Source organism: Rhinoraja longicauda, chromosome 33 (assembly GCF_053455715.1).
Source record: "Rhinoraja longicauda isolate Sanriku21f chromosome 33, sRhiLon1.1, whole genome shotgun sequence".
Classification (NCBI taxonomy): Eukaryota; Metazoa; Chordata; class Chondrichthyes; order Rajiformes; family Arhynchobatidae; genus Rhinoraja; species Rhinoraja longicauda.
Window position 1 is genome coordinate 13623516 of NC_135985.1, and position 22473 is coordinate 13645988.

Consider the following 22473-nt stretch of genomic DNA (forward strand, 5'->3'; position numbering starts at 1 on the left):
ACGCATAGACATTGTGGGCAGAAGGGCATGTTCCTGGGCTGTACTTTTCTATGTTCTATGCAAGAGTATTTTTAATGAATGTTGCATCAGCTGCCCTGGGAAAATATAAGATGGAGTGGGTCATAGGTTACGGGGAGAAGGCAGAGCAATGGGGTTGAAAGGGAAAGATAGATCAGCCATGGCTGAATGGCAGAGTAGACTCGATGGGTCAAATAGCCTAATTCTGCTGCTATAAGATATGATTGTCAGCTAGGTGTGATTGATTAGACTAATTGCATTAGGACCTATCAGCAGTTGTAACAATTTCACAATTTGAATGTGTTTTTACTGAGTGACATACAGGATAGGGTGCCAGTGGTGATTCGGTAGTTTTAAAATGCATTGGTACATCTAAATGTTTTTTAATAAATGTTCAATTTTTTAATATATTGATTAATTTCACTACTACTGTAATCTCTTGACAATTAACTATTTTTGCAAAGGAGCTGCTCCTTAATGGTTTCAACATGGGTGGTTTGCAAATAATAATGATTAATTTTCTGTACAAAGTTTCATGTTGCATTTGACATGTTTCTATCAAATTACTGAAATGTTTATTCATTGTCACGCATGATCTTTAATGCTTTGCAAGCTATTTGTAACACATGGAGGAGTCTTTGTGCAATATTTTTATTGTTATTCTCTCTCTCTCTCTCTCTCTCTCTCTCTAAAGCCCAACTAACAAAGAAAAGTTCAGAAACTGCTCCAAACATTTCTGAGAACAGTGGAGGGGTGCCAGCATCTGTGCACTTGCAGAGGAACCAAAGTGTGAATCCCTCTTCCAGTGAGGGCCAAATACAAAAATTCAAAAAATATACCACCGACAATGCAACTCATAAAGTATCTACGCCACAGATTCGGAATAAATCATTATTTGGTGCTGCCGTGGAGAATAGCACTTCAGATGAAGAATTGTCAACAACTGATAAACATGTTCATGCTCATAAACATAAAGGAAAATCTGGCATTTTTGTGAAGGATGCTACTTCCATGGCAAATGGCACCGTGTTAAAATCAAAATATCACAGAGCTACTAGTGTAGCCCATTGTCAAAATTCCTCCGAATATCTGTCCCAAATGTCTCTCGGCAAAGCACATGTATTCAGCTCTATTGACAGTCTTTCTGACAAAGCACAGTTACAAACGTCATGCAGACAGAATAATAGCCCACTCTCAAAAGAACTTGTACAAATACAAATGGCATGCAATCACGATAGTATCTCATCTTTGAAAGGTTACTCAGAAAATTTTATATGCTCTGAAGCGCTCACCAAGCCATCTTCTGACATCTGTGAAACTCCTGAAAGAGATGAAAGTGATTGTGCCATCAACCATGAAGTTTCCAACTCTCATAAAATGGACATACTTCGTTTTAAGCAGACTAAAGGAAACACTTGTCATGTAGATGATTATAGGATGCCTATTAAATGTAAAATATCAAGTGGTATTTCCATGTCCCTTTCATCTACAAACATGCCACCTAAACCAGTTCCTATTTCAAATGGTATTGAAGCGTCTCCCTCCATTTCCTCTGCAGCCTCTGATATTAGTTCTCTTTCTGAAGATGAAAATGCTTGTTTTTTGAAGAAGAAAATCCCAGCTCTTTCAAGGTTACATACACAATTTGCAGAAAGTGCCCGAACAACAAATAATAGGGAGCAGTCAAGCACAAGGACAGAGACAGGTATATTGTACCTAACTAAAGATTTAATTCAAAAGAAGCATCCATCTGCCACTTCTCAAAATATAGGCAATATTCAACAAGACAGTGGATTTGACAGTCCATTCCTTAATTTTCATTAATCAAAGGCTACTGCCTTAAATATGTCACAGAACCTTTTGTGCAGATATTGAGTAATTACAGTAACTTTGTTCTTTGAGTGACAATTTTGCTAGTTAAATTATATTTGACATAAAGGATACACAAGTATTTGATGTGCTGTAATGTATTTGCATATTTTTCTAAAATCTATTTTTGTACCGCAAGCTGATTTATATTTCTTTGATTTGTATATTTGGGTACTTTTTATGGGGAGAAATGTATCTTTTGTGAGACTTTGCTAATAAAGTGTTCTTTTAAAAAAAACATATTTAGTTGCTTTGAAAGGAATCAATTGCTATTTCTCTAAGTGAGCAGCTACTGCACTTCTGTTATCATTAATTCTGTTTTAAAGTGATCTATTTGTTCTGGATTTGATATTTTTGTTTTGGCAACCTTCAGCACCACAAACACCTGAATTGGAAATTTCCACTTGGTTCTGTTTGTGACCATAACAGATTATGTAACAGTGCAAAAACTTCATTTCTGGTCCAAATGTAATGCTGATGTTGTTAAATGTTTCTGTTGTTCATGTGTCAAACTTTCTATGTCATGTACAAGATCTAATTTTAAATTATTTTATTTGTTTCCAACATTTTCTGTTTCTATTGTATACAGCAGGTTTGGCAACATTAATGGGGAAATAATCAGAATTACAGTTTTAAATTAATAACCAATCATCAGATTGGGGAAGAAGTTGGAGGGGAAACTAGTTTTAAGATCCAGATGAAAAGCTGGAGGTGAGGAGAAAACAAAAAGCACTGAGAATAGGTATTAAATAAAAAGTTAAAGGTGCAATATAAAGACCATAGCGGAATCATTTTCATGTTGCACCATGTAAACAAAACCATTTGTAATAATAGAAGTAAATACTGTTGACATTGGAAATATGAAATTAAAACAGCACACTGAAAATGCACATGATCTGACATTGTTGAGCTTATTAAATGTGGAAGCTGGGAGTCAGCCTTAATGGAAATGCGATGCATTTGTTGAGCTTCATTGGACAGCAGTTGAAGAGGATGAGGATTAAAGAATTAGAGTGAGAGGTGACTGGAAGCTTTGGGCATTTTTGAAGTGACTATACTAGAGGTATACTCCAAAAAAATTGACCAAAATGCACCCAACCCTGATGTGGTAACAAAGGTCAACTTTTACACCTCCTGCAGCTACTAAGGAAAATGAAATGGAAAGAGAACCAGACTTTTCTCAGAGGAAATTATTCCTACAGAATGGTGCTAAAGTGGCAAGATGGTGGTCAGATGTTTAGCTGGAATAATACATGTAGCCATCAGGTGAAGCTGCCATTATAACTGTCAACCAACCCACCACAAATAAATGGTTACAGTGTCCTTAACATGGTGGAACTGTCTTGTGACCTATAACATGATTGTCCCTGATCTGGAAATAACCCTAATGCTTTCTTCAGAATGAACAAATATTCCACTCATTGAATATTGATGCCATAGTCATACAGTATAGAAACTGGCCACAATATGTTTGCCCACCATCAGTCTGAAGAAGGGTCTCAACCCGAAACATTCCTCTCCAGAGATGGTACCTGCCCCGCTGAGTTACTCCAGCATTTTGTGTCTACCTTTGATTTAAACTGGCATCTGCAGTTCTTTCCTACACTATTTGCTTACCACCAAGGGCCTGTCTATACATTAGTCTTTCTACTTTTTGCAAAACTAATATCAACCTCCAACCACAGCATCAAAATGTTCAGTACACAACATTTTGATTGCGGACACCACTGCTGTTAGAATCATACAGGAATTCGTAATGGCCTAAATTCCTTCAAACCTTTCCTCTCCAGGTACCTGTCCAAATGACTGATAAACGGTGCTACTGTACCTGCCTTGACTACTTCCCTCTGTAGTGGTTTCCAAAACATCGACTATCCATGTCCACCAGAGATGCTGCCTGACATGAGTTACTCCAGTACTTTTGTGTTCAAGGCAAAATTCCAACATCTGCAGTTCTCCGTGACTCCCAAGTTATTCAAAGTTGTTTTAAATGGTAGTTGAATGTAAGCAGACTCTGAATCTATGTGGCTGTGTTGCACCTCGTCATATTCGCGCACATGACAAACTCAACTTGACTTGATAGTCCTTGGGATTTAGCATTTTTCAGGAGTTTGTAAAAACTCGTGTTGGGTTATTTTACTAATACTGATTTATTTTGTTTCCTCATGTGTTTTGAATCCACGGTTCTCAATCTCTGGGTGTGGGTGTTTTAGTATTGTGGGGAGATTAAAGTGGCTCCAGTGTAGGATTAAAATGAGTGGGGACATGTGGGTCAGCACGGACTTGGTGGGCCGAAGGGCCCGTGTGTGCCATCTGACGCTGAGAACTCCCTCGCCCACCCGTACTAACCGCTGCCTTTCCACACAGAGAAAGACACAAAATGCTGGAGTAACTCAGCGGGACCGGCAGCATCTCTGAAGAGAAAGAATGGGTCGAGACCCTTCTTCAGATTGAGATTCTGGAGAGACTCCCCCTTCAAGTCTGAAGAAGGGTCTCGACCCGGAACGCCGCCCATTCTTTCTCTTCAGAGATGCTGCCTGTCCCGCTGAGTTACTCCAGCATTTTGTGTCTATCTACGGTGTGAACTGCCATCTGCAGTTCCTTCCTACACATCTCTGCACACGGACGCCGCTGACCGTCTCCACCAAAGATTATCTTTGGTCTCCACCTCTAGTATCTTTGGTCTCCACCTTTAGTTGTATCTTTGCTCTCCACCTCTAGTATCTTTGCTCTCCACCTCTAGTTGTATCTTTGGTCTCCACCTCTAGTTGTATCTTTGATCTCCACCTCTAGTATCTTTGGTCTCCCCCTCTAGTATCTTTGCTCTCCACCTCTAGTATCTTTGGTCTCCGCCTCTAGTTGTATCTTTGGTCTCCACCTCTAGATGTATCTTTGGTCTCCACCTCTAGTTGTATCTTTGCTCTCCGCCGCTAGTTGTATCTTTGATCTCCACCTCTAGTTGTATCTTTGATCTCCACCTCTAGTATCTTTGGTCTCCACCTCTAGTATCTTTGGTCTCCCCCTCTAGTATCTCTGGTCTCCACCTCTAGTTGTATCTTTGCTCTCCACCTCTAGTATCTTTGGTCTCCACCTCTAGTATCTTTGGTCTCCACCTCTAGTATCTTTGCTCTCCACCTCTAGTTGTATCTTTGCTCTCCACCTCTAGTATCTTTGGTCTCCACAGTCTCTCCGCTCCTGCGGACGGGCGGTTTATCGAAGGGAACGGAACGGAAGGGGAGGGTGTGGAGCGGACCGGATGTTGTGCGCGGGAGCGGTGCGGAGCGGAGCGGGGACCGAGTGGCTCCCGAGCTCACAGTCCAGGCGGCGGAGCGGCGGCGGGGGGAGCCCGGGGGCCCCGGTCTCCGGGTAAGTGTGAACAAACGCCCTCAGCTCGCTCCCGGGGAATCAACGTCTTCCACTAGACCACACCGCACCGCTGTGATAAACTACAGTATCTGTTGTATCAACAGTTCTTTCCATATCGACAACGGCTCTCACTCTGTCTGCTGGTCTCCCTCCGTATCTGCTGTTCTACACATCCCTGTATATGCTGCTTCCGCCCTCCTCCGTATCTGCTGTTATACACATCCATGTATATGCTGCTTCCCCCCTCCTCCCGCCGTATCTGCTGTTATACACATCCCTGTATATGCTGCTTCCCCCTCCCGCCGTATCTGCTGTTATACACATCCCTGTATATGCTACTTCCCCCTCCTCCCGCCGTATCTGCTGTTCTACCCCTGTGTCTGCTGCTCTCCCCCCCCCCCCCCAAATCCTCTGCTCTCGTCTGCCCTTTATCTGCTGCTCTCCTCCCACATCTGCTGCTCTCCTCCCACATCTGCTGCTCTTATATTCCCACCACCCATTCCTTCAGCTGCTTGCCATTCCTTCCAACGCATGATCAGCAAGCTTGTTCCTTCGCCCATTCCATGTCCCATCAAACTCCCTTTTGTAGGGTTCGGCAGCACCTAATGTCAGTATAATTATGTTGTACATTTGATTGCAGCAAATCTGAACCTTGCTGGCGTGAGTAGAAGTCCCATCAGAAACCATGCCGACTGTGGTGCTATTGGATGTTTCTCTCTCCATGACTCGCCCCGTCACCATGGAGGGTGCCGAGGAATACCAGCGCAAACACTTGGCTGCTCATGGGCTCAGCATGCTCTTTGAACATATGGCGACCAGTTACAAATTGGAGTTCACTTGCCTTGTGGCTTTCTCCTCTCTCTGGGAGCTAATGGTTCCATTCACCAGGGATTACAACACTCTTCAGGTGGGACAAGGAACATTTCAGAAAAGTAAATTGTGGATCTACAGAGTCCCATGATAAAAATGCATTTAATAAAAATACAAAGTTAAGTATAAATAAAATGCCACAATGCTTGGGAGGACCACCACCCCCATCTTTGGGCTGGATTGCTGGTGTGAAATAATCATCTCATCAGTGGGTAGGGGATATTAAACCACAGAGCACATCAGTCATGTCAAGCCAAACATAGCACAGCACCAGAACAGATCCTTCAACCCACGATATCTGTACTGACCTAGACCATCAATATAAACTAAACATTCCAAATGTGTCCTAACCAGACTTTTTAACAGCTGCAATGCAACTTCCTGACTCTACTACTCAATGCATAACTGGTAAAGTATACCACCTGCCTTATTCACCACCACATTCACATTTAGGGAGCTATGGATTTGAATCCCAAGATCTCTCGATACATTAATGCTCCTAAGGGTACTGCTGTTTACTGTATACATTCCACTTTGACCTAAAACTTGTTTGACCTAAGACCTCAACTTGTCTGGATTAAACTCCATCTGCCATTTCTCTGCCCATATTTTCAAGTGATCTGTATCCTGCTGTACCCATTACAAGGATGCAAACGTTGTAACCAACATTGTAATTGACCATTCTCCCTGTCCACAACTCTGAAATTGTCATGTGAGTTGATTTGCAGCTTTCCAAATCAAATCACCAATGTTTTCATCCAAATCATTTATGTATATCACAAACAACAGTGTCTGGTTGCATATCTGCTCTATGATAGTTTATTTGTGTTCAACCAGGATTGACTCCTCTCAGTTATTGTCCTTTAGCCAGAATTGGGAAGTGCATCAATGCATGAAACAATGTGGTAAAACGCAGTGCTCCTGGACAGGAACGGTCTAAGGACTCTGGATTTCATGGCTTACTTCCCTAGAGAGACTGATCATTTACTGGAAATACCTGCGGTTGTCCATGGAGATCTAATTGTCAGTGTGGGTATATGTGCATAACGCTATTTTCTTTTCACATAATGCAGGGAAGGATTATTCTAAACAGAATGAACAGGTATTTGACTTTCTAGTCAGAAATCCAGGTGCTAGCTGCATCCCTTTGAAAATTCTCGTTGTTTTATCAACTCCATGGTCTTGCCCGTTGTAATCTGCTCCAGCCTGTAATCCTTTACAATTTCACTGTTATAGTTGTTCTAGCTTGATCATTCGTAATTTTAATTGCTGCAACCCACAGCATTTTTGTCACATGCCTATCTAGCTCAGTGTCTTTGATGAAACTTCCATGAAGTGCCTTTGATACTTGAAATCTTCAGTTTGATGCTTGCCCATTCTAACCACACTGATCGCTTGCAGGAGTCACTGAGCACCGTGGATGACTATGACAAGACCTGCCTCGAGTCTGCTCTTATGGGGGTCAGCAACATTGTGCAGGATGAGTGGGGTGTCTGCATTCCCTGTCAGGTAACTGGACTTCCACTTTGTTTTAGAGTATGAGTTTGACCACGCACCTGGTCCTGTTGAAATGCTTGGGAGTAATTCTGAAAAGAGCCAATGAGCGAGGAATGAGAGGGCTGAGATGTGTGGGGAGACAAGGCCAATATTCGAGCAGAGAGGTCCGGAGGAGTGAGGTGTTTGGGTGAGGCCGGAGGTGTGTGGAGTAAGAGGGCCGAAGGTTGGGCGGTAACACGCCGACTGCCCATTGGTCCGCGCAGCCCCGCCGCCAACACATTTTAACCGCGGCATTGGCAACATTCTAACCGCGGCGTTGGCAACACATTCTAACCGTGGCGGTTGGGGAGCGGCCCATGCAACACAGCGTCCCTCAGTAGGATGCCAATTTCAAGCATTTAGCGCAGGGCCCATAGCAAATGCTACTTTTGCTACTATGTTAATCCGTCCCTGGCTGGGATCGCTGGTCGGCATGGACTCGGTGGGCCGAAGGGCCTGTTTCCACACTGTATCTTTAAACCAAACTAAACTAAACAAATTTTTGATATTGAGTGTTCCTGCTGTTGATAAATTCAGGGGTTGATTAGGGCCTCTTGCTTTCAGGTTACATCAGCCGCCTCAAATTCTCCACTCCCCTGACTAACTCCAACCTCTCCCCTCCTGAACGTGCAGCCCTCCACTCACTCCGCAACAACCCGGACTTAATCATTAAACCCGCTGACAAGGGAAGGGCTGTGGTAGTCTGGCGTGCTGACCTCTACCGGACCGAGGCCAGACGACAACTATCAGACACCTCTTCCTACCTATCCCTGGACCATGACCCCACCGATAAACACCAGACCTTTATCAGCAGCACCATCACTGACCTCATCATCTCCGGCGATCTACCCCCAGTGCCTCCAATCTCATAGTTCCCCAGCCCCGCACGGCCCGATTCTACCTCCTACCCAAAATCCACAAACACAACTGTCCCGGCAGTCCCATTGTCTCTGCCTGCTCATGCCCCACCGAACTTATCTCTACCTACCTCGACTCCATCCTATCCCCCCTGGTTAAATCCCTCCCCACCTACGTCCAAGACACCTCACACGCTCTCCATCTCCTGGATAACTTCCGGTTCCCAGGCCTCCACTCCCTCATCTTCACCATGGATGTCCAGTCACTCTACACTTCCATCCCCCACAAGGATGGTCTCGAAGCCCTCCGTTTCTTCCTCGACCGTAGAACCAGCCAATCCCCATCGACCAGCACTCTCCTCCGCCTAGCAGAGCTGGTTCTTAACCTCAACAACTTCTCCTTTGACTCCTCCCACTTCCTCCAAACCAGAGGCATAGCTATGGGCCCTAGCTACGCCTGCCTCTTTGTCGGGTATGTCGAACAATCCCTGTTCCAGACGTACACTGGCCCCATCCCCGAACTCTTACCTCCGCTACATCGACGACTGCATTGGTGCTACCTCTTGCACCCATGCAGAACTCACTGACTTCATACACTTCACCTCCAATTTCCATCCTGCCCTTAAATATACCTGGACTATCTCTGACATCTCCCTCCCGTTTCTGGACCGCACCATCTCCATCACAGGAGACAGACTAGTGACGGACATTTACTACAAACCCACCGACTCGCACAGCTATCTGGACTACACTTCTTCACACCCGGTCCCCTGCAAAAAGTCTATCCCCTACTCCCAATTCCTCCGTCTACGCCGCATCTGCGCCCGGGATGAGGTGTTTCACACTAGGGCTTCCGAGATGTCCTCGTTCTTCAGAAAACGGGGCTTCCCCTCCTCCATTATAGATGAGGCTCTCACTAGGGTCTCTTCTACATCCCGCAGCTCCGCTCTTGCTCCCCCTCCCCCCACTCGCAACAAGGACAGAATCCCCCTCGTTCTCACCTTCCACCCCACCAGCCAGCGGATCCAACATATCATCCACCAACATTTCCGTCACCTACAACGGGACTCCACCACTGGCCATATCTTCCCCTCCCCTCTCTGCGTTCCGCAGAGACCGTTCCCTCCATAACTCCCTGGTCCACTCGTCCCTTCCTACCCAAACCACCCCAACCCCGGGCACTTTCCCCTGCAACCGCACGAGATGCAACACCTGTCCCTTTACCTCCCCCCTCAACTCCATCCAAGGACCCAAATAGTCTTTCCAGGTGAGACAAAGATCCAACCTCATCTATTGCATCTGCTGCTCTAGATGTCAACTTATTTACATCGGCGAAACCAAGCGCAGGCTCGGCGATCGCTTCGCTGAACACCTGCGCTCGGTCCGCATTAACAAAACTGATCTCCCGGTGGCCGAGCACTTTAACTCCCCCTCCCATTCCCAGTCTGACCTTTCTGTCATGGGCCTCCTCCAGTGCCATAGTGAGGCCCGCCGGAAATTGGAGGAGCAGCACCTCATATTTCGCCTGGGCAGTTTGCGGCCCGGTGGTATGAACGTCGACTTCTCCAACTTCAGATAGCTCCTCTGTCCCTCCCTTCCCCTCCTCCTTCCCAGATCTCCCTCTATCTTCCTGTCTCCACCTATATCCTTCCTTTGTCCCACCCCCGACATCAGTCTGAAGAAGGGTCTCGACCCGAAACGTCACCCATTCCTTCTCTCCCGAGATGCTGCCTGACCTGCTGAGTTACTCCAGCATTTTGTGAATAAAAAGGTGTGAAGAAAATGGACTAAGAAACGGGCAGATGCATAGAGTTCATATTTAGAATGTGATGTGTTTGGAGACTGTGGTGGTTTATTTCTGGAGGTTTGTATTGCCCTTCAGTGCTTATTATGAGTTTGTGAGCTTGGGGTCTTGGGTATGGACTTTAATAAAACAGCTGCACACTTGGTTGTATTTCCAAACAATCCATATTTTACCATTAATTTATTGCCTTTGCATTGACTTCAAAATGTGGTGAGCACGTTAATTATTTTCTTCAGGCCTTAAATATGAGCGTGTGATTGATAATCTCTGGGACCTTCTTTGACCCATTGTTCCCAGTGTTCAAATCCACCACAAAGGTTTGAACACAACTTCTAGTCTGTAGCTCTTTGCAGTAGTAGGAGGACACTGCAATGGTGGCTGAACCATCATTCATTGAAGCATGGAACACAAACTGTCCCTGCGCTTTTGTTCAAGCATGTTCTGGAAGAAATTAGCTGTTGAACTGTTCCGGTCTCTGGTGTTCCACACTGATTCTGAGGCTGCTGGGTGTCAGCTAGCAACAATAATGTGGAAATCTTCTAAGTTGTAATGAGATATCTTGCCCTGTAATAAAAACTGAAATTTACAATTTGCTGATTCCACCATCTCTCCTACTGCAACATTGACTAATGAAATGGCTTTACTGTCTGATTGGAAGTTTGTTTTATCTTTTACAGGTGATCCTTGTAACAGACGGGAGCCTGGGAATAGGTCGAGGATCCCTCCGCCACTCGCTGTCCAGCCTCAGCCAGCACTCCGAGGGCAGCAAGTTCCCTCTTCCTTTCCCATTTCCATCAAAGCTGTACATTATGTGCATCGCTAACCTAGAAGAGGTATGGCATACTGAGGGGAAATTGGACACTTTAATAGACGAGTCACAAGGGAGAGAAGGTATCTGAGACTAGCTTGAGGGTGGTTCTTCAATGTGAACTTTATTTTTCCTTCACATTCATTTTGTTTTTCCAGCTTCAGAGCACAGATACACTGGATGTTCTGGAATGTCTGATAGATTTAAACAATGGTGAGGGGCAAATCTTCACTATCGATGGTCCTCTTTGCCTGAAAAATGTGCAGTCTATGTTTGGGTACGTGATTGTGTGAATCTGACATTGATTGGTTGCAAGCGATCTGAGTGACGCTTTGTCACAAAGTGGGATGGGTTGTGTTCTGATAGGGGGTTGCATGCAACACAATTCTCTGGTGCTGCATGTCTAGAATAAATAATTTCTTCTTGTTATTTCAATTCCACCCTGGTATCTGTGATGCGTCATGGATCACAATGATGTCTCTTTTTTTTATACCGCAGAAAACTGATTGACCAAGCCTACTCTCCGTTTCACGCTGTGCTGAAGTGTGGGCATCTGGTTTCTGATATGCAGATGTTTCCAAGACCAGAACCTGTCATCATTGATGAAGAACTGGAGCCTATGCCAAAAACTATCAATACAGGTGTGTTTTAGATTCAGAGTTGTACAGTACAGAAACCGACCCTTCGGCCCAACTTGCCCATGCTGACAGTAATGCCAATCAAGGCTGGTCCCATTTTCCCACATTTGGCCTATTTCCCTCTAGTCCTTTCCTATCCAAGTACTTATCTAAATGTCATACTGCAATTATATCTGCCTCTACCACTTCCTCTGGCAGCATGTTCCTTATTGCCACTCTCTATGTGAAAATCTTACCCCTCAGGTCTAGTTAAAGTTTGCCCCTCTTATCTTGCCTGTGTCCTCTAGTTTTAGATTTCGTCACCCTAGGAAAAATACCCTTTCAAATCTCTTATTATTAGAAAAACCTCAGTAAGATCACCTCTCAGCATCCCATGTTCCAGTAAGAATAATTCCAGTCTATCCTACCTCAGAATATCAGCATGCTCCTCCCCTAACTCTCCTTCCTCCACATCCTTCTCCCTGTTGAATAGCAATAAAAAGTATCCATTTAGGAACTCACTCTTGTTCCCTGGCTCCACACATAGATTTCCATTTTGGTCTTGAAGGTAAGCTATTCTTTTCCTAGCTATCCTGTGGCTTATTAAGGATTTAGGGATTCTCCTTAATACTGCTTGCCAAGACTATGTCAGGTCCTTTTCTTCCCTCCTTGATTCTTGCTCTCTCCTATATAAACATCAAATAAATCAATGGGAACAAATCACCTATACCTGACATATGCTTCCTTCTTATTTTTGATCAAATCTACAATTTCCTCTTTAAACCAATATTCTCTAATCTTACATCTTCGCTACTTGCTCTTAGAAGAACATGCTGATTGAATTATTACAATCTTGCCTTTAAATTCGCCCCTTCCGCCACTGATCGGATGTCGTTTTTCCCTCTAGCAGCTGCTCCCAATCTACTTTTGGCAGATCCTGCTTTTGTTGTTGAAATCAACCCTCTCCCTATTTAAGGCTTTAACATTAGGACCATCCTTATCATTTTCCACGACTACCTTGAATTTACTTACTATGGTCATTGTTTACAAAGGCTTCTTCCACTGGCACCTCCACTGCTTGCCCACTCTCATTCTCTCAGATTTTCTCGGGTAAATTCACTGCCCGGCAGGCAGCTCTTTTTCTTGGTTTGAATGAACTTTTCTCTCACTTTCCTTAAATTGATCAATACCATTTATCTTAGCCCTTTATTTGTGGGAACAAGTTCCACATTCTGACTACTGTCTGAGTAAAGAGGGTTTTTCTTTTAGGATTCTAACATGCAAGGTGAGCATTTTGATGATGGTATTTGTGCAGACTTGCAGAGTGTGACCAGTTTATCAAACTGAAGAGCAAAGAAACGTTCTCATAGCTAGAAATAGAATACCAATCAGTACATTGGCACTGTTTGCATACATTGATACTTTTACCCTCCAGAATTCTATCATTTTGAAAGAACCTAATGACTGAGTATCCACAGAGATTTTCAAAGAATCAGCAACCTCAGTGATCTTGGATATGATGATGTCTGGGGACAGGCATTGGACCATCTTAGTTCGTTCATAGTAAACACTGTGTACTATCCATACACTGTGCATGTCTATCCAGAGATACTGCCTGACCCGCTGAGTTACTCCAGCACTTTATGTCCTTTACTGGGTGCTCTAAATTCCAGGATTGCATGGAGAGAGGAAGTCCTGTTATTTTTTTTTAACAATTATTTTCTGTTTTAGAGTTGGATATCGTGGGATTTATAAAGATCGCTGATATTGCCAGTCCACCGGTCCTCTCTCGGCATTTGGTCCTACCTATAGCTCTGAATAAAGGTGAGGTGTTCCCTATTGATAGAGTATTGATAAAGTATTGAGTATTGATAAAGAGTACCAAATGCACTGTAACATCCTATTGCTACTGTGGGCACAAAAAAAATATTCACTCTAACTCAGAAGTTAGAGAAAGCAAGGAAATGGAAATGTTAAAGTTGTGAAATGCTTGTCGGGGCTGATGCTGAAACTGAATCAAAAGGAGAATATGGATATGCCCAACAGATCCAGCAGTGTGTGTGGCATGAGCAAAACATGTTACCATCACAGCTGGCTCACCTTTTGAAGAACTGACTAGTTCTGATACAAACAGGAACCAAAGTCCCTGGAACTGTAAGACAGTTGTACCAGAGGGGCATTGCAGAACATTACTGCACAAATCACGTGGACCCTATCAAAGGAGTATATTCATGCATAAATCAATGCTCATCTCATGAGCCATTTCGTCCCGGAATAAGTCTGTGGTTCTTCGCTGACCGTCCAACAGAGACTCAGCCTCATGTCAAGCTCTGCTGAGTGTGTCATCCTAGCGTGAGCCAGAATTTGTTGCGTTGTGACGATGGGAATGCATCAACTCTGCAGAGAGAGATACGGAAATGGGGCCTAATAGATTTGGAATAAAAGTGGAAAATGCTGGAGACAGCCAGTAAGTCAGGCAGAAATTGTGGAAAGAAACAAAGTTAACTTGTGAGCTTGAAGGATTTGGGCGCTGTTATGGGATATTTTTGTCAGTGTAGTGATGTTTCTTTAGAAAGCAGAATGGTAACTGGGTGTTTATTTTTCTTTGTCTTGTTAGAAGGTGATGATCTGGGAGGCGGTTTACCCGAAGAACCTGAAGATGAGAATTCTGCTTCTCAGATTGCGGGAAAGATGCCGTCATTTTGTGTCTTGCTACATGGCAGTCTGAAAGTAGAAGGGATGGTGGCCATAGTGCTGCTTGGGTGAGGAGCTTACAACTACATCCTGTAAAATTACACCTCGTTTGAAAAACATGCACTCTGTACTGAGCAGGGCTTATTCAATATCATGGAAAGATTTTACAATAATTCCCTGCAATGTCAGGTGTGAAAGGGCCTCCAATAATAGCCAAATAGTTGGGATGTGAATTTGGACCTCAAAGCCCTCTTTATTAAATTATACTGGACCAATAGTCAGTCACCTTCTAGAAAAGAGGAGGGAAATGAGAAGAGTTGTCAAATTTCCTCTGGCAAACCTGAATTCCAACATGGTTACATTCCCTTTGTGTGGGGGAAGGAATCCTACGTCATTCTCTTCAGCCCTGCTCACTGTGCTTACTGATGTGTGCACTCTCCACAAACCTTGTTTATTTTGGTCCGAGCGACTGCATGTTCCGGGACACCCAATCCTAAGTTATAATTAGTATGTTTTGGCTCGGTACTCATTAAAGAGAATGTCATTGCCTGTAATGACTCATGTACTGGGTCACCTTTATGAAAAGCGATTGTTTGTCAAAAATGGGAGACATTGCACTTTTACCCTCAATCCCAGTTTTGCCTCCGATTTCCACCTCATGCCTGGTTGATTCCCTCGTTCCCCTCACTGGAACCTGATGATTGTGCTTCACTGATTTGCTTGTCTGATAATAATGATGTTATGCGTTTTGGTTTCCCCAGGCCGGACTGGTATGGGATGCTGTACTCACAGGCCGACAGCAAAAAGAAATCCAATCTGATGATGTCCTTGTTCGAGCCCGGTCCTGAGCCTCTCCCCTGGCTTGGTAAGATGTCACAGCTGGGGCCCATTCTAGGTGAGTATGAAGTAGGATTTCCTAAACCATTTTCACCATATTTTCTCAACATTAAATCATCATTTTGATTGATTTCAGGAGCTGAAGAAAACCCCTATGGTGATGATGACAGCAGAAGCCCATTTCCCCTTCAGCCACGAACGAAGCGCAGTTACGCACAGAATGTGACCGTCTGGATTAAGCCTAGTGGACTACAGGTTGGTACTGTGTGTCATTGTATAGTGGCCTGCAGGTTCATGAACTTCCAATTATCACCATACTGGCTAATGATTGGGCATGTGAGTCTTTACCTTGATATGTTTAAGGGGACGCAGCTACCTTATAGTGCCAGAGACCCAGGTTCGATCCTGACTATGGGTACTGTCTGTACTGAGTTTGTACGTTTTCCCCACGCTCCAAAGACATACAGGTTTGTACAATACAATACAATACAATATATCTTTATTGTCATTGTACCCAGGGGTACAACGAGATTGGGAATGCGCCTCCCATACGATGCAATAATTTAAGTAATTTAATAATAATAATAATAATCCATTTATTTTATATAGCGCCTTATCACATGCTCAAAGCGCTTTACAAAAACAATTAACATAGAAACAAACAGACAAACTATCCTGGCGGAAAAGCGGCGAATACTCAACGCCAGCGTCCTCTCACGTCAGGGTCCGGCAGTAGACATTAAAAAGCACAAGACACACAGATATAAATTTTTACACAAAACAGTCATCACAGTGATTGCTCTAGGCATACCCTCACTGTGATGGAAGGCAAAGTCTTATCTCCTCCTCATTCTTCTCCCGTGGTGCCACGAGGTGATCGAGGCTCCCAACTTTTTGAAGCCCCCACCGGGCGATGGAAAGTCCCAGGGCCGAGCCGAGCAGGCCGATGAAAGTCCTGAGCCCCCACCGGGCGATGGAAAGTGCCGCGGTCGAGCCACGCAGGGCGATGAAGGGCCTGCGAGCGGGTTGATCATACCTCGCACTTCGGGGTGGTCGAAGCTGCTACGGCTGGAGCTCCCAAAAGCCGGTCGCCAGCCAGGGACCTGCGAACTCCCGATGTTGCGGTCTGCAGGGCCCACGGCCGAAGCCTCCGAGATGGTAAGTCCAGGCCCTGCGACCGGAGTCTTCAAGGTCGATCCCAGCTGGAGGCCGCCGACTCCACGGTGTTAGGCCGTAGCACGAACGGAGATACCACACGGAAAAAGGTCGCATCTCCGTTGAGGAGGAGATTTGAAAAAAGGTTTCCCCCAACCCCCCCACCACCCCCCTACATACACAGAATTAAAAATAAAACAAAACGTACATTTAACAACGACAATGACAAAAAAACAACAAAAAAAACGGAGAGACTGCCGGTGAGCCGCAGCTGCAGAACACAGCCACGCCCCCTTATTTAGACAGCAGCAACCCAACGAAACGAAACAGTTGTAACAGTTTTGGACAGGGTAAAGTGCAAGTTGATCTATGCGTTGTGGCCATCCGGCTCAGCAGGACCGGTTCATAGCAGCTATGGCCCAGGGGATGAAGCTGTTCCTGAGTCTGGAGGTGCGGGCGTAGAAGGCCTTGTATCGTCTGCCCGATGGAAGGAGTTCGAACAGACTGTTGCAGGGGTGTGAAGAGTCTTTGTGGATGCTGGTGGCTTTTTTGAGGCATCGTGTGTTGTAGATGCCCTCTAAGTCTGGTAGCTGTGTTCCGATGGCCCTCTGAGCTCTATGGACTACCCGCTGTAGAGCTTTCCTTTCTGCCTCCGTGCAGCTGAGGTACCACACAGGGATGCCATGCATTAGGATGCTCTCGATGGTGCAGCGGTAGAAGGTCGTCAGCAGCTGTTGGGGTAGACCAGACTTTTTCAGTGTTCTTAAGTAGTACAGTCTTTGTTGTGCCTTCTTGACCAGCGCAGCAGTGTTATTGGACCATGTTAGGTCCTCCGAAATGTGAGTGCCCAGAAACTTGAAGCTGGACACTCTCTCCACACTGTCCCCGTTGATAGAGATCGGGGCATATTCCCCGTTATGTGACCTACGGAAGTTGATGATCAGCTCCTTGGTCTTGGTGGTATTTAGGGACAAGTTGTTATCCGAGCACCAGTCCGCCAGGTTCTGCACCTCCGCTCTATAGTTTGTTTCATCCCCGTTGGTGATCAGCCCGATCACCGTTGTGTCATCTGCAAACTTGACAATGGTGTTGGTGTCGAATGCAGGAACACAGTCGTGTGTGAAGAGGGAGTAGAGCATGGGGCTCAGAACACAGCCCTGTGGTGTGCCGGTACTCAGGGTGATAGTGGAGGACAGGTGCGGGCCCATTCTCACTGCCTGCGATCGTTCCAGCAGGTAGTCCAGGATCCAGTCACATAATGACGAGCTGAGGCCTAGCTGGTGGAGTTTGGTGATGAGCTTGGTGGGGATGACCGTGTTGAAGGCGGAGCTATAGTCTATGAATAGCATCCTCACGTACGTGCCCTGTCTCTCTAGGTGAGTCAGGACAGTGTGAAGAGCCAGAGAGATGGCGTCCTCTGTGGATCTATTTGCCCTGTATGCAAATTGATGTGGGTCCAGTGAGTCAGGGATGCTGGATTTGATGTGTGAGAGGACCAGCCTCTCAAAGCACTTCATGACTATCGGCGTTAGGGCAACCGGGCGGTAGTCGTTCAGGTTGGAGATCTTTGCTTTTTTCGGCACCGGAACTATGATAGCCGACTTCAGGCACTTGGGGACCGTAGCCAGAGATAATGACAGGTTAAAGATCCTGGTGAATACCTCAGCCAGCTGTTCAGCACAGTCCTTCAGTACCCTTCCTTGAACTCCATCCGGTCCTGCAGCCTTGCGTGGGTTGACCCTTTGCAGAGCGCGTTGTACCTCCTGTGTGCTCAGTTGCAAGACCTGTCCCACCGCCTCGGCTGGGGTTCTTTCACTCAAGGTGGTTTTGCCAGTTTCAAAGCGGGCAAAGAAGGTGTTAAGCTCGTTGGTCAGTGCCATATCGCTGTGGGGGCAGGCAGGGCTGCTCTTGTAGCCAGTGATGTCCCTGACACCCTTCCACATGCTTCTGGTGTCCGTGGTGTTGAAGTGGTCTTCCACCCGTTGCCTATGGGTGTTAATCAGCTTTGGTAAAAATTGTCCCTAATGTGTAGGGTAGTGTTAGTGTATGGGGATTGCTGGTCGGCACGGACTCGGTGAGCTGAAGGGCCTGTTTCCACACTGTATCTTTAAACTAAAGTGAACTAAACTGAACTAACTATAATATATCTAAGAAAAGAGTAGGTCCCCACTGGGACCAAAATGTAATCTATGTATGAGCCAGGGGATATAAGACTGGTCTCAAATGAATATTTTTTGTCACTTATCTGAAAGTGGTGACTCAAGTAGACAATATGGTGAAGAAGGCATTTATCATGCTTGCCATCATTGGTCAGGGCATTGAGACAGGAGTTGGGATATCATGTAACTGTACAAGTCGTTAGTGAGACCACACTTACACTGTCTAGTTGCCCAGTTATAGAAAGGATGTCATTAAGCTCGAAAGGATGCAGATTAGATTCATGAGGATGTTATTGGGACTGAAGGGCTTAAGTTATAAGAGGTTGGATTGGTTGGGACTTTTTCCCTGGAGGGTAGGAATCTGAGGAGCGATCTTACAGAGGTCTATAAAATCATGATGGCCAATTATAAGGTGGATGGGCAGTCCTTTTTCCAGGGTAGAGTAATCCAAAACTAGATGGCATTGTTTTAATATGAGAGGGGTAAGATTTAAAAAGGACCTGAGGAGCAATGTTTTCACAGAGAGGGTGTTGCATATATGGAACGAGCTGTGAGAAGAAACTAGAGGTGGGTAGATTAACATTTAAAAGACAATTGGACTGGTTTTTCAAACAGAGAGTAGTGGTATCTGGAGCAAGCTGCCAGAGGAGGTGATGGAGGCAGATGCAGTTACAATGTTTAAAAGATGTTTGGACAAATACTTGGATAGAAAATGCATAAAGGGATACAGGCCAAATGTAAACAAATGGGACTTACAAATAATGGTATCACGATTGGCAAAGTCGAGGGCCACATTACAGTGGCCTATTTCTGTGCTATACGATTTTATGATGTGTGAAGAGACAATGGTTCACTTCATATATTGGTGTTGGTATCAGTTTCTGAAGTCTGCTGGTAAAGAGCAAAACCAAATGCAGTTACTGCATTTCTGTGGGACTCCTCCGTTGCAGGCTCTGAGATGATGTCTGCTGTAAAGGTTTGAGGTACCTGTATAATCCTTGCAGGGATTCACAGCATTGGCAGCATCAGCCAGACATCTGGAAATAGAAACATTTCTTAACATGTTCAGACCTAAATGTTGCCTTTCACTGGTCCTTGATCACTACTTTCTCCTATCTTTAGACCGATGTTCAGAAGATTTTAAGAAATGCTCGGAAACTTCCAGAAAAGACACAGACATTCTACAAGGTAAATCCATAGAATATTTGCATTAACTATTTTGGGCTGTCAATAATAAAACTGAAGGACAACAATTTCCAAGTCATAGATTTAAGCAACAGTACAGTTTATTTATTGTACTTGGTTATTAAGCATTGGCTACCCAGGTGGCCAACATTTGATAATTTTGTCACTGCAAATCCGAGGATTTATCATTTGAGCTATGTATTGCACACTGTGCTAACTGTGGAAAGGCTGCTATCTGCAGCAAAAATACTATATGAGCACTCTGCACTTTGAGAGGTTACCCTCAGTGTAATGTTCCATAGGAGGGGCAAACAGCATATTTCACTCTCTAAAATAACAACAAACCTTTTCTGAAACTATGATTTTTTTTTCTACAGCAGCATTTTGTGTTTACATAATTTGTCTTTTAGAGAGTGTCCTCCAAATTACATGTTGGAAATAGACATTGGGAGTGCAAGAGCTTAGAAACATTCACCTCTTTACCTTGATTTTCACAGTTAAGTATTCTGAGGAATATCTTTCTCTATTGGTTTGTATCCTGTAGAAATTCTTAATATCAGATCATCAACTTATGTTTTCTCCCATTCTAGATACACTGCTTTCCATTTTACTACCCACTTAATCTCGCCCTCTCATTTTGACTCCCAAGTTCCTAGCCACTTGCACATCAATTCCAGTTATTTGTTAATTGGCTTGGTATAAGTGTAAATTATCCCTAGTGTGTTAATGTGCGGGGATCGTTGGTCGGTACGCACGCAATGGGCCTGTTTCCACGCTGTATCTCTAAGCTGAACTGGGGTATTAGAAATCCTGAACTTGTGATTGTGGGGAGTGACTAGCTTTGATCTGGTGTACAGTCTAGACTTACAGTAACTAGCATGGCTAATGGCTGAAGTCTTTGGAACATCAGTTGAAGATCTCACTAGGAGTGCAATATGTGTAAGAAAACAGTACGGATGTCACTGCTGGACACCTTGATTAGGTACTTCTACTCCTCAGCCTCCAATTCCGCACTGAGCAAACATTTTAAAAGCTTCCAATCCCTTGGTCTGTTTATTTTGCAGGAACTGAATCGGTTGAGAAAGGCAGCCCTTGCGTTTGGATTTTTGGACCTTCTGAAAGGTGTGGCGGACATGCTGGACCGTGAGTGCACGCTCCTCCCAGACACGGCACATCCCGACGCTGCCTTCCAGCTCTCCCATGCTGCCCAGCAGCTGAAGCTGGCCAGCACTGGGAACTCTGAGTATGCAGCTTATGAACACAATATCACTCCGCTGCAGACAGACTTTTCCAGCAGCAGCACTGACAGAATTTGAGTGAAGCGGAAGTGGTATTTTTGGTTCACTTTTGAGGACCTTTTTTGATGTTTTAGTGCTGTGCACAGGATACAGTGAAGGACATGCGGCTGTAAAAGAACCATTGCTGCAAAATTTCTCTGGGATCTCAGTGCATCACAAGCAAGTCTACACTCTATATTTTTAAATAAATAAGCTTTTGTTACTGTTGAAGCAGATTCCGATCTCTATAATTAGATAGCAATCTACATGCTGAGGGTACGTGGCAGCTGCACAAAGGTTGCAGTGTAAGATCTTTTGAATCGTGGTTGGGAAAGTGACGCTGATCCCTGAAGTCAGCCGTCTTTCATTGGTATAGGCACTCAGCACCCGTCAGCGAAATCAGAATGCAAACAAAGTTAGGGAAGGAACTCTGCGACTCTCCCAGTTTGACCTTTCAGAATCTGGACCAATGTACTGTGCTTTACTCTTCAGCCATTTCAGTGTGAAGTTTATGTTAAACAAATTAAAACTGGACAGACCACTGGAACCAAGCCTAGTGGCTTTCAGGCTCATCTCTGGCTGTTCCCCTTATGATTAAACTGTCTTTCAGTCATCCCAGTTCGTCACACAGACCAGACTTCCCACCATTGACTCCATTTCCACTTCACACTGCCTCGGAAAAGCAACCAACATAATTAAAGATTTATTCACAAAATGCTGGAGTAACTCAGCAGGTCAGGCAGCATCTCGGGAGAGAAGGAATGGATGACGTTTCGGGTCGAGACCCCTCTTCAGACTGATGTCAGGGGGGCGGGACAAAGGAAGGATATAGGTGGAGACAGGAAGATAGAGGGAGATCTGGGGAGGGGAAGGGAGGGACAGAGGGACTATCTAAAGTTGGAGAAGTCGACGTTCATACCACTGGGCTGCAAACTGCCCAGGCGAAATATGAGGTGCTGTTCCTCCAATTTCCGGTGGGCCTCACTATGGCACTGGAGGAGGCCCATGACAGAAAGGTCAGACTGGGAATGGGAGGGGGAGTTGAAGTGCTCAGCCACCGGGAGATCAGTTTTGTTAATGCGGACCGAGCGCAGGTGTTCAGCGAAGCGATCGACGAGTTTGCGCTTGGTTTCGCCGATGTAAATAAGTTGACATCTAGAGCAGCGGATGCAATAGATGAGGTTGGAGGAGGTGCAGGTGAACCTTTGTCTCACCTGGAAAGACTGTTTGGGTCCTTGGATGGAGTTGAGGGGGGAGGTAAAGGGACAGGTGTTGCATCTCGTGCAGTTGCAGGGGAAAGTGCCCGGGGTTGGGGTGGTTTGGGTAGGAAGGGACGAGTGGACCAGGGAGTTACGGAGGGAACGGGCTCTGCGGAACGCAGAGAGGGGAGGGGTTGGGAAGATATGGCCAGTGGTGGGGTG

At 45.1% G+C, this 22473-nt stretch overlaps 2 protein-coding genes across 5 annotated transcripts in view; both read left to right on the top strand.

Annotated features, from left to right (window-relative positions):
- Positions 1–2700, top strand: part of cep152 (centrosomal protein 152) — a 38553-nt gene extending 35853 nt beyond the window's left edge. For all 3 annotated transcript variants that reach the window (XM_078427337.1, XM_078427338.1, XM_078427340.1), the window contains one exon: positions 713–2700. In XM_078427337.1, coding sequence (XP_078283463.1) covers positions 713–1842 — 1130 coding nt within the window. In that variant the 3' untranslated portion in view covers positions 1843–2700. The remainder of the gene's footprint in view (positions 1–712) is intronic.
- A 2403-nt stretch (positions 2701–5103) lies between these two features.
- On the top strand, positions 5104–21801 carry ints14 (integrator complex subunit 14). Of its 2 annotated transcripts, none has more exons than XM_078427106.1 (12): positions 5104–5253; positions 5894–6160; positions 7525–7632; positions 10998–11153; positions 11287–11405; positions 11627–11769; positions 13477–13569; positions 14363–14507; positions 15201–15334; positions 15413–15531; positions 19713–19778; positions 20840–21801. In XM_078427106.1, the coding sequence occupies exons 2-12, from the start codon at positions 5939–5941 to the stop codon at positions 21089–21091; spliced, it is 1557 nt and encodes a 518-aa protein (XP_078283232.1). In that variant the 5' UTR covers positions 5104–5253; positions 5894–5938; the 3' UTR covers positions 21092–21801. The 2 variants fall into 2 exon arrangements, with proteins under 2 accessions (XP_078283232.1, XP_078283233.1); XM_078427107.1 differs by having other exon boundaries at positions 14366–14507.
- The last annotated feature ends 672 nt before the right edge of the window (positions 21802–22473 follow it).

Coding starts and splice junctions, on each gene's coding strand:
- ints14 (XM_078427106.1), top strand. CDS start 5,939: ATGCCGACTGTGGTGCTATTGGATGTTTCTCTCTCCATGACTCGCCCC. Junction 11,406..11,626: donor AATGTGCAGTCTATGTTTGG/GTACGTGATTGT, acceptor TTTATACCGCAG/AAAACTGATTGACCAAGCCT. Junction 14,508..15,200: donor GTGGCCATAGTGCTGCTTGG/GTGAGGAGCTTA, acceptor TGGTTTCCCCAG/GCCGGACTGGTATGGGATGC.